General features: G+C 37.8%; 1 protein-coding gene across 9 annotated transcripts in view; it reads left to right on the top strand.

The window, feature by feature from the left end:
- The window catches only part of Aff2 (AF4/FMR2 family member 2), a 471,554-nt gene that overhangs the window by 312,825 nt on the left and 146,232 nt on the right, over positions 1 to 12,497 (top strand). For 5 of the 9 annotated variants that reach the window (XM_048336764.1, XM_048336765.1, XM_048336763.1 and 2 more), the window contains exons 5-6: positions 1,479 to 1,565; positions 12,278 to 12,314. In XM_048336764.1, the coding sequence (XP_048192721.1) occupies positions 1,479 to 1,565; positions 12,278 to 12,314 (124 nt within the window). The remainder of the gene's footprint in view (positions 1 to 1,478; positions 1,566 to 12,277; positions 12,315 to 12,497) is intronic. The other 4 variants (XM_048336773.1, XM_048336769.1, XM_048336770.1 and 1 more) reach the window with 1 other exon arrangement.

The raw sequence follows: 12,497 nt of genomic DNA, 5'->3' as shown, positions 1-12,497 counted from the left end.
CAACTCAAAAACACTTGGAAATAGTAATCTCTTAAGTAGGTTAAGCATCCCCTCTAAGTCTTGTCTGCATTTTAATATACTTACCATCTCCTTTTTAATAGTGCTGGGAAAATTCAATCTGTGTCAGAGCATGTCTGAATAATACTTACAAATTCTGCTTCAGTAGTGCCAGTGTGAATGAAGCTGTGAAGTATCTCTTTGCATTACAGCTCTTCATACATCAAAGACTCTTTTTGAACTAGGTAATTATAGAAGAAAAAAAGCCATATTTTAGTCCTACCTGAGAGTTCTTATTAATATTACCTTTGAAATGACTAATTATGTTACCTGTAAAGATTGGGGAAAAGTTATTTATGTAACTCACTCATTAAAAAGGACTTTCACAAACTTTGATCCTTTCTATCCCTCCTCAAAGCAGCCCTTTATTTCCATCATTACACTGATTTTTAGTTATAAAGTTTATGCACAAAAGTGATTGATGACTCTAACACATGCTGATTCCATCCTGCTTCACAACTTTTGTCATTTCTCTGTTATAAGGATTTTGATCATATGATTTAATTACCCTTAATTTTAGGGTAATGTATGTTGGCCATGTGCCCTAATATTTGAGCAAGATTTGAGCATGGCCTTTTCTCCAACTGAATGAAAGAGCTGCTAATAGGGGAGCTTTCTCTATTAACAAATGTCAACTCACAAATATACTGTGTGTATAGCATGGTGGCACCAAACTAGCAATCACACAGTAATGTTCTCTGCGACTGAGAAAAAATCCTGCTCAGCAACCTCATTTGTGCAAAGAAAAATAGCATGCACTTAATCTCCTCACAACTGCTAGGCTACATCAAGAGAAGATGAGTATCAGTGTATACAAACTGAAAGTGTGGCAATGCTGCCTTCCCTGGAGCTGGAAGATAATATCTGGAACACAATACCAGAAGTTAGAAGAGCCCCAGGAAATCAGGAGTTCCTCTCCAGACACCCTAAAATAGTGACAGATTGCAGAACTGAATTATTGGAAGGCAAGTTGGAGATTCCTAGTAAATGAATGAACAAGCTAAGTATGTCTCAGCCTGGAGAAAAGATAGCACCAGATGATAGGGTTACTGTCTTCCAAAGCCAAAGGAGGAAGAGGAACATTCTTTACAATGCCACAGTCTGATCTACAGATAGAAGATCCTGGCAAGTGAGTGTTAGCTTCACAACCAGGTATAATAATCTCTTCCACCTGTCTTGATAGCTTGATATTGGCTGCTTTAGACAGTAATGAGTTACCTATTGCACGCAAGAAGCAAGAAAAGCCATGGCATTTTGTATTGCAGATACACTTCAAGAACTATAGTGGGACAGAAGTTGGACCTACATTGTCTGAATAAAAGAACAATTTAATCAACACTCAAAAGTACTTATAAAAGGTCTACTATATTTAGTACCAAAGAAAGATTTGATTTTCTAAGTGCTCTGTTTTTCCTCATCAGGAGATGACCCATTCCTGGCCTGCTCCTCTCACTGCCATGCATACTCCTGGACACTCTGACCAGAATTCATTTTCCATCCCAGGACAGGTCAGTTCTCCCTTCTTCTTTACCTCCATTATGCCAGATTTCTCATTTGTTTCAAATGGAAAAAAAATGGTTTGGGCCTTGTAGATAAAATCCAGATAAAATATAGATAAAAATCTACAGAGATATCCAGATAAGATGCAGATAAAACTAGATAAGCTCTAAATAAAATTTAGGTAGATCTAGATAAGAACTAAATAAGAGCTAGATAAAATCTAGATAGTATCTAGATAGATCTAGATGAGATCTAGTCTAGAAAAAATCCATATAAGATCTAGATAAAAATCTAGATAAGCTCTGAAAAAATCTAGATAGGATCTAGTTAAAAATCCAGATAATCTAGATAGGATCTAGATAAAAATCCAGATAAGATCTAGATTAAAAATATATAGTCTAGAAAAATCTGGACAGAATCTAGATAGATCTAGATAAGATCCAGATACGATCTAGAAAATCTAGAAAAATCTAGATAAGACCTAGATAAAATCCAGATAAGATTTAGATAAAATACAGTTAACATCTGGATAAGATCTAAATAGTCTATAAAAGTCTAGGTAAGATCTAAGAAAAAAATCTAGGTAGATCTAGATAAACTCCAGATAAACTCTAAATAGAAAATATAGATAATATGTAAATAGATCTAGATGAAATTCTAAATAAAAATCTAGATAGTCTCTTGCCCTCAAAGGGGTACTAGAGATATTCATTTTTATTGAAAGAGTCTTTAAGACAATCTATGCATAAATATTGTATGGAAGACCAAATATACTCACAAATTTGACACTAGGAAAATTGTGCTCTTCACTCTAATAGATGAGTTACTGGGAGGTCTGCTCAAGAGCACCCCAATGATTACAAGCCAAGGTACCCCTTGGACAGAATTATTTCTTCTACTGGTAGATATTGAATATCTTTTCCTTCATTAGCTTCCAGTGAGCATTCATTATCATTAGTTTTGTTATTTTCCTTTCCAATTTACATAAATTTTATAGCAATAATTCCATATGTGTGGTGTGTTCTATTTTAATTACAATACATTTGCTGAAGAAATAAAATACACATACAGTTAGGAATGGAAGAACATCCCTATACAAAGAAGACAGAGGAGGAAACAATATACATTGTAAGGGTCTTCCTAAAGAATACAAGTCTCAAAGAACTATATTACCCACCCCTGAGGAGTTGAAGAAATGCTCATCATAAAGCATGTATGTGGCTACATTGCAAGAATGAAGGAGACTAACAGGTGGATAAGGGCATATGAAAAGAATACTTTATGTAGAAGAGTAACACAGAAGATAAGGAATCATGGTGTGATCCTTTGTAAGTATGAGGTTCCAAATGGTTGGATTAGACTTTTTCTGAAGGGCTAGTGGAGAGAGATAAACTCTGGACAAGTAACTTGCTGTGAAAGACCCTCGAAGCCACTCAAAGAGTTTGGATTTTACTTATGAAAGGAGAAACTCCCAATCAGATCTGCTTCTGCTCATAATTTTGATAATAAATGTGGTTGAAAGTGTGTTCAATTATTTCCCTCTCTTTTGGGAGGAATCAAAACTAAAAGCTAACCTTTACTGTCATAGTAAATTGGGTACCATTCCTTCCTTTTCCCCTATCTTCCCTTCTAAAGATTCTCTGGGCTTCATATTCAACTTTTTTAATCATATTCAACAAAGAAAGAAAAGCCATCACCCATTTTAGGCATTGATTCTAGCTGCAATGTTTACAGCTATATTTTTCCAGTTTAAAGCTAATTTCTACAAGTTGCAATTTTGACTTACAACAAGACCACCACCAAAAAGACCACCGAGACTCAGACATTTCCGAAATGCAAAAGCAAGACAAGGCTTTATTTAAGCGAGCTGCCACTTGGGCCTCGTCCTACCCACCGACACAGCGGAGGTTAGGAGGAAGCCCCGAGCTGTGATTACACAGCGCTTATAAAGGCAAAGAACAAGGTTACAACAATCAGGTGTGCAAGCAAGATTAGGACACAGGTACAAATCTGATTGGCTCAGGGTTTAATTCTAAAATGGGGTTCACGTGTCTGGCACTTCATTTCCCCCTTTTTCTTTTTGGTACCTTGGGAGCCAATCATGGCTCCATTCTGTCCATTTCAATGGCTTGCATGTCTAGGGGATGATATAGAGGTAAGGCATGGGCCAGTAGGGCCCAATGTAGTAACCAAAGGGCCTGTCACCATTTCTTACAAGAATAGTCTCTGTACCTCTGTTTTGCATGTCTCTAGTTTATCCTGCCTCATCTTCCCAAAAACAACTCTGTACCTTGATTTTAAAGCGGGGCTGATGGGTGAAGATCATCCATCTTCTGTAACTTCTTCAGGCTGACTCAGGGGCGTAGACCTTACCTAGCCAGGGTAGTAAGAAAAGAAGGCAAAAAGAAAATTATAACAATATTCAGTCTAACTTTCTTTTCTTGAGGCGAAGGCAAAGTGGCTGAGTTGGGTGCTTGGAGACCTCCCATGTTCCATCACGGTAGTTGTCATCCAGGGCAAAGGGGTCAGCTGGCCTGGCGTGGAAGCAATGAACCCAAGTGGCTATGCCATCTAGGGTCCCTTCCACCGTGGTTGTAAGGAGTTCAGTCTCCTGGGTAGGATTTCTTTCAGGATCTTCTTTGCCACTACATTCGCACTCTCATGCTTTGTTGGATAGACTTCAACCCATCCTGAAAAGGTGTCTACAAAAACTAGCAAATATTTGTAATTTCTGTGAAATCTACTTCCCAATACACGCCTGGCCTATTCCCACAGAGGCGAGCTCCTTTAGTAATCTGTTGATTGGGGGCATTGGCAAGCTGACAGGTCTTGCAATTTTTAACAATATACCTTTGCAGGCCTTTAACAGATCTCAATAAGGACACAATCTCAGGTCTACATGCTTTCTTTACTAAACAGATGTATGAGCTTAAAAATTCTCACTGCCAGTCAGGGCTTTGAGTAAATGCGGGGGGTGAGATTTTAATCTATCCTCTCATTTGACAAACTTACCCTTACTAACCACTATCACAGATGACTGGCAAATTCCTGCCCAGTAGACAGACATGGGCATTGGAAAGGCATGCTTATGAACTATTCTTCTAGGACTTCCCGGCTTTAACTTTTGAAAGGCCAACAGTAGTGACTCTAGGATCTGACACCATCTCTGCCATCCAAGCAGTGGCTTACTGCCTCTGGATGCTCCATCACTTTTGTCCCAGGAAGAGTGACTTTCGACTTGGACTCAGGGCCTGAGTTCTGTCCCTCAGCTCTCCAGCTCAAGACTAGCACTGTACCACTTTTGAGCTCCACACCACTCCATTCCCAGCACTCTGCTGGCTGATTAGAAACAAGTCTCTCACAGGGACCTTTCTTCGCCCGGGCTGGCTTCGAACCACAGATTCAGATCAATGAGTCATAAGGGGCCACTTTACTCCAATTATAAGCAACAAGGTGGTCCACACAGAAGTAGTTTTTAAGCATGCTCTCTTACCTGGAACTTATTAAGGGTCAGTATTAGATCTTGACAAACTTGTAGGAATCGCCTGTGCTTCTCTGTTGGCCTGCTGGAAACTGTTACAAAAAACCTACAAAGAAGCTGGAATGGCAATTAAACATTTTGGTAGCCATAATTCTCCTTTTCTCACTTTGCAATAATTATTTAGGACAATTTTACTTCCAAATTTCTTATCTAGAAATGTATTCTTGATTTCCAAAGCCTTTTTAACACTAACACAACACTTTAGCTTTTATCTGCATCGGAAAAACTGAAGCTCACAGGCAATCTGAAACCAGGTGCTGCCCTTTGCTTACGGGCTGCTTGTTTCAAAAGAGCCTCTTTTTTTTTTTTATTCAGTCCCAGTTACTGCATGGCATGAAGACCTTTGAATTTAAACTTAGTTTTGCATCATACTGCAGTCTTAAACATGTTCACACTCACACATGCACACACACATACATTTTCAAAAGATCTTAAAGTGCGCTGAATAAGCATCGGCCGTACATTTTAAGACAAAAACCTTTAACAAATGATTTTAGCATTCTCCAGCCTCATTTTCCAGGGCTTGATAGTTTTAGTAAAACATTTTTAGTCTTAGTAAAACATTTTAGCGCACCAAACAATTTTCTGCTTAAGAAGGCTGGGTGGGGGTCCCCCTAGAGTTCTTTTTTTGCGGACATTCTCACTGATTGACTGATTGTGGGCTGTCACCTGTACATCTTTCCAGTGAGCTAAAGTCAAGTCCAGGGGAGTGGAAGGAATGTTCCCCATCATCTGTTTGTCAGTCAGGCACAGTGCAAGAAAGAAGCACACAAAAATAATCACAGGCACAAAGACCAGACAACACTTACAGACTTAGGGAGCCGCGGCTTACAGGTCTGACTGTGTCTCTCCTGCCCCTGTGAGGAGGCAGACCACACAGTCTCACTGTGTCTCTCCTGCCCCTGTGAGGGGGCAGACCACACAGTCTTGAGGCTCTCTCTCCCCCGTTCCTGTGTAGGAGCGGACCAGACAACCCCAAATATAGAGTGGACTAGACGGACACCCATTAGAAGGGCCTCTCGGTCCAGTCCTTCAGGTTCAGGGTGGTAGTGGGAAGCCTGAGCCCCCTGTGGAGGGCTTGAGGTGTCCCCCAAGTCCCCCAGGACTGCCCATACGAGCATGTCCACTCCGGCTCGTCCTTCACTACCTACAGGTTCAGATTCAAGCGGCTGGCCTAAACAGAAAACAAAACTACAAATCACACAGACACAGACACACAGAATGAACTACCCTATTTTCTTACCTTCGGTGTCTGGGGTCTCGGGGGTCTCTGGGGCCATCCTGGACGAGCCCCCAAATGTTGTGCCAAGTCGCAAGACCACCACCAAAAAGACCACCGAGACTCAGACATTTCCGAAATGCAAAAGCAAGGCAAGGATTTATTTAAGCGAGCTGCCACTCGGGCCTCGTCCTACCCACCGACACAGCGGAGGTTAGGAGGAAGCCCCGAGCTGTGATTACACAGGGCTTATAAAGGCAAAGAACAAGGTTACAACAATCAGGTGTGCAAGCAAGATTAGGACACAGGTACAAGTCTGATTGGCTCAGGGTTTAATTCTAAAATGGGGTTCACGTGTCTGGCACTTCAGTAGAACAGGTTGTCCAAATGGGATTTTTGTAGTCTATATCATTTGGAATCAGACATGACTTGTACTTTCTTCCATTTATGTATGTTATCATCAACCCCATGATAAAGGTAGAAAGAAACATGTGGAATAAATTAGTGACACAAACATGACCATGAATATTAAGTACATCATAAATAACAGGTACAATTTTACTATATATTTCATCCCTCTCTAAATGCTTTATCTATAGTAAACTCAATCCTCACTACAACCCAATAGGGAATTTGATTACCTTTGATTTGTAGAGGAGGACTCTCAGTCACATGGTACTTAAGCAATGTGCTTGAGATTCCCTGGTTAATAAATGAAGAATGTCATTATTGAGCTCCAGGTGTTCAGACAACAATGGCCATACTGTCTCTTATCGTGGCTTTTCCCACACAAATTTCCATAGACTTTCTTTTAAAACATGACTTTCTCCAGTATATATGTGTAACATGGGTGGTTACCATTTTCTATAAGCCTGTACCTATAGTGAGTATCACTAACTTTGTGAATAGTATAGCTTTTCTTATAGACACAACACAACACAGACAGGATGCATTTTAATCTTTTCACAAATACTTCATTTTCCTTCTTTATATTGGGTTCTGGGTTGTTTGGGGGGATGAAAGGATTATATAATCCCACGGAATTTGCAGGTGAAATAGCCCATGATTTTGTAAATTTACAATAACAAATACAATTGAATATTTATGAATGGAAGTTCGTTTGCCAATCCTAAACTGAAAATACTCTATTTTCTCATAGAGAATAGAAATTCCCATAAGGAAGGGAGTGAACTAAGGTTGAAAACAATTAAGAGAACAATATGTCCCTGGGGAAAATGTGATAAAGCGAAACAACTCTTGGGGCAGAGATTGTCAAATTGTAGCCCATGGATTGTTTGTTTTGTTCCAGCCAGTCCTGGGGCTTGAGCTCAGAGCCTGGGCACTGTGTGCTTTTTTGCTCCAAGCTGGTATTCTACTACTTGAGGCATAGCTGTGTTTTCAGATTTTTGGTGATTAATTGGAGGTAGGATTGTCACACATTTTGGACCATTTCTGCTTGGTATGGCTTTGAACTGTAAACTTCAGATGTCAACTTCCCAAGTAGCTATGATTACAGGTATGAGCCACCATCACCCAGCTGATTTTTATATTTCTAAAGCCTCATTTTTTTTTGCAACAGAAAATAATGTGGTAGTCTGAATAATGTGAGAATAAATATGGATTTTAAATTTAAGTGCCCAAAAAACAAGATTTCTTGTAACCTGGTAACATTCCCAGGCATACCATAATAGCTGAGTTGAGTAATTATGATGGAACTCTTATGTTTCCCAGAGACCCTGCTTTGGCCTCTAGCTACTGTATGAACTTCTGAGCATAGTAACATCATCAAGGCAATTGTTTTAAAAAGCCCCATAGAATTTTTTCAAAAAAACTTGATATCATTGCAATCTAACCTACATGATATGACTAAAATAAATGCACAAATTGAAGTCAGACATTACAAAAATGTGCTACATGCATTAATTACTTTTTGAACAATTCAGGTATATGCATAGAATATTTCTCTTCTGGCTTAGGTATTTTGGGATATTTCATTGGTAACAGAAAGAGGTGCTTCATTTGTTTGGATTTCAAGTTTAAGTTACTTAGCTTTATATTAAGAACTGTATCACAAATTCATAAAATCAATTACTTAAACTCAGTGACTAGCATAAGCCTTCTGTTGGCTTCAAACATCATTGCCTTGATGCCATGTAACAGCCTATTGTTAGAATAAAGCCAAAAATACCTGAATAAAGATTTTTAAAAGCAGGGTTAGAGGACCAGTAGAAAAAATGTTTCACTCTCTGATCACACATTAGGTTTTATTGACTTTAGAATTTATCTTTTTATGTCCTAAAGGCACGTAAGTCCAAACATGCCATGCCTTTTTGATTCATAGAAACCATGTAAGAGACAGTATTTTGAGGTATAATTAGTATTTTTCTGACTTTTGTACACTATTTAACCTTTCTTTTAAAAATATTACATTTTTGAATTAGCATACATTAGTAATATGAAGACGTTTCATTGTGATAAATCTGTGCAAGCATAAAATGTACTTTAAGTCCTTTCCTCTATCTCTCACCTATTTAGGGTGGATATGCACATGTGTGTGTGCTTCAATTAATAATCTTTACCCCACAGTATCTTTCTTTTATGTTCTTTCATCCTGCTGGTTCCCCATTGAGGTAGTCCCCAATTTATATTCATGTACCATTACTATTACTATTACTATTACTATAACATCATCATTTTAGTTTATATTGTACAAGTAAGCAAGAACATACCATATTTGGGTCAGCTTGGTTTATATCAGTCAATATGCTTATCTTTAATTCCATCTTTTTTTTGCAAATGGAATAATTTCAATTTTCATTATTTCTGAATAATAATCCATGGTTTATATACATACTGATGTATGTACATACAATAGCATAGTTGTTGATAAATTAATATTATAAGCATCTGCATCAAATACTGTACCATGCTGTAACATTATGCTATGTTGTAATTATATCCTTAAGGGCTTAGAAGACAAGAATATTTACTGTTATGATAAACACCATAGGCCTTCTACTTTTTAAGTTTTAAATCATGTCATTTTCCATGGACACCTATGCTGTAAGATTTTACAACTATATCTCTTCCCTATAGTTATACCACTGAAAATATTTCCCCTTCCCTTCCATCTGTTATTTTCTAAAGGGTAAAAATTGGATGGCCCAGGTTTTTAGAGTTCTTTATCAAAAGAGTTTTCTATCAGCGATGATACAAAAGCTTTTGAACAGCAAAGTGCATGGGTTCAATGGCAGCTCTTAAGCTAAAAAGCCTTTCTCACCTCTTATTTAGTTGATGGAGTAGTGATCATCCCAGAAGACAAATCTATTGGGTAGCATAGTCATGCACAATAGATTGAAAAGTTCAGTTCTGATTAAAGCACAATTACAAAGTTCAGTTTATTTTTTAAGACAAAGTATGCTGCTTTTATATAATAGAGTAATAATCTTAAGCTTTATGTGTAGATTATTTGAAGCAATAACTGATGCAGCCAATTTTTATATTTACTTTTTGGGTAGACTACTTGGGATAAGACCCAGGGCCTTGTATAAGTGAGGAAAAATCTATATCCCCAGCCTATGACTTGAATTAATTATCTCCAATTTTGGAAAGCTTACCCTGAAATCCATATAAATTCTTTATTGCACATAAGCAGTATTTTGCATAACTGGAATATTGCTATAGTGCCTCTACTTCGTAGTTGTGCCAACACCTTAGGAAGCAGTATGAGTGTAAGTCTAGTTTACTCAAAACACTGAATGAATTGATGAAGAGTAACTCGCAAGTGAAATTCAAATCCCTTTAAATAACATACTGCAACATATTTCAAATTGTTTTCTATACTTCAGCAGATTTGTAATGAAGGTCAAAGAATAATTTCTTTACAACATGAATCTGAGGGAAAGCTCTTCATAAGAATTATAGTTATGATAGAACGTTGGAGTGGTTTCTATAACAGGGTAAAACAGTATCACTTTTTTTTTTTGGCCAGACCTGGGGCTTGGACTCAGGGCCTGAGCACTGTCCCTGGCTTCTTTTTTTTTTTTGCTCAAGGCTAGCACTCTGCCATTTGAGCCACAGCACCACTTCTGGCCATTTTCTGTATATGTGGTGCTGGGGAATCGAACCCAGGGCCTCATGTATATGAGGCAGGCACTCTTGCCACTAGGCCATATCCCCAGCCCAGTATCACTTTTTTAATTTAAATTTTTTATTGTAAAGGTAATGTATGGGGGTTACAGTTACATAAGAAAGGTAATGAATACATTTACTTTTGAAAAGTCTCAGCCTCTCCTTCATTCTCTCCCAGGTTTCTCCTCCCAACTTCCCTCCCTCCCAAATTATATGGTTCATGTCCAACCTAGTGTCTACTGAATATCACTGTTGAATTAGTTCACCCTTTGTTCCACCATTTCTGTGCTTTCTGTTTCTCTCCGCTAATCAGCTAAGTTTACGTATGAGACAAAAGGTACAGAAATAAAAAATAGTGACAGAGAAAAAGAGAGAGAGGAAATAGAAACACAAGCAATAAAATAACCTCTTGTTTCCATTTCTTGGAATTCATTTTGGTAAGAATAATTTTATATGATCTTATGCACATAGCTATTGAGCCCTTGTGATCCTCTCCGAAGAATATCTTCCTTTGTTCTCATGGTATGAATGTTTAGAGTTCTGTTTAATTAATCATGTCTAATTGTAGTTATTTGTCTTTTACTATCCATTGCGTTTACTTGTAGGTTTAGGCACATTCTTTTTATTACAAATGAGCAAACAATTTAGCTTATGTTTCTTTGGATCTGGCTTACTTTGTGTAATATAATTTTTCCCACGTTTTTTCATTTCCTTATGAATAGAGCAATGCCATGCTTTCTGATGGAAGCATAGAATTCCATTGTGTGTATATACTACATCTTATTGATCCATTCATCCACTGTGATACATCTGGGTTGATTCCATATCTTGGTTATGGTAAACAATGCTGCATTGAACATGGTTGTCCTAGTGGCTTTAGTGCTGCCTGATTTGTGGTCATTTGGATAAATACCCAGGAGTGTGATTGCTGGGTCATAAGGGAGCTCTATGTTTAGCCTTTTGAGGAAGCTCCATACTGCTTTCCAGAATGGTTGAACAAGTTTACATTCCCACCAACAGTGTAGTAGCATTCCCTTTTGGCCACATCCTTCAAGCATCTGTTATTGTTAGTTTTCTTGTTAATGGACATTCTAATTGGGATGAGGTGGATTCTCGATGATGTTTTGAGTTGCATTTCTTTTATGGCCAGAGATATCTAACATCTCTTTATATCTTTATTGGCCATTCTTATTTCTTCTTCTGAGAAGTGTCTCTGCGTCTTTAGCCCATATATTGTGTTGTTGTTTCTTTGGGGATATGTTTTTGGGAAGTTCAATTTCTTGAGCTTTAAGTATATTTTAGATATGAAGCCCTTGTCTGAAAGATCCCCCATTCTCTGGGCTTTCTATTTATCTTGCTAGCTATGTTCTTTACCATGCAGAAATTTTTCAGTTTGATGCAATGCCATTTATCCAGTTTTTCTTTCATTTGTTGTTATTCTGGAACAGTACCTTTTAATTATAATTTTATTTACAATTTTACAAAAGCCATGATCATTGTTTGTTTGAACCAAGTCCCCTTTACTTCCTCAGAGGCATCATTGCCCAGCTATAAGAGATCATGTATGTTAATCATTCTTTCCAAGTAGACACCAGTCTTACCTATAATATGAATAAAATTGGTGTTACAATGCCTGTGGCAGCAGCTTTGGCTAGCAAATATTTGTTCTTCATGTAGAGCCATAGGCAGAGGATAATGCATGTAATTGTAAACAGTCATTTTTTCCTTACAAACATTAGTCAAATTGCATCTGCAGAAATAACAGTTGTACCTTTTGTTCCCCTTTCTACCATTTCACTCATGTTTTTGTCATATGTTCTTTCCTTTAGGAATCTCAGCATTTGACCCCAGGATTCACCTTACAAAGTAAGTACTCTTTCAAAAAAAATCCTCTTTAGTTCAGGCATTCATGTCCTTCCTTACTTTTCCCTCTTTCTTACCTAATATGAAAGAACAACCAGGGCAAAGTGTGATATTGTGATATATCCATGTACTTCCTTTTAAAATCTTTTATAACAGGAAACCAGGGAAAGAACTTGAAGAACTAAA

Source organism: Perognathus longimembris, chromosome 28 (assembly GCF_023159225.1).
Source record: "Perognathus longimembris pacificus isolate PPM17 chromosome 28, ASM2315922v1, whole genome shotgun sequence".
Lineage (NCBI taxonomy): Eukaryota > Metazoa > Chordata > Mammalia > Rodentia > Heteromyidae > Perognathus > Perognathus longimembris.
The sequence above is the reverse complement of the archived record's forward strand: the minus strand, read 5'-3'. Positions and strand labels throughout refer to the sequence as shown.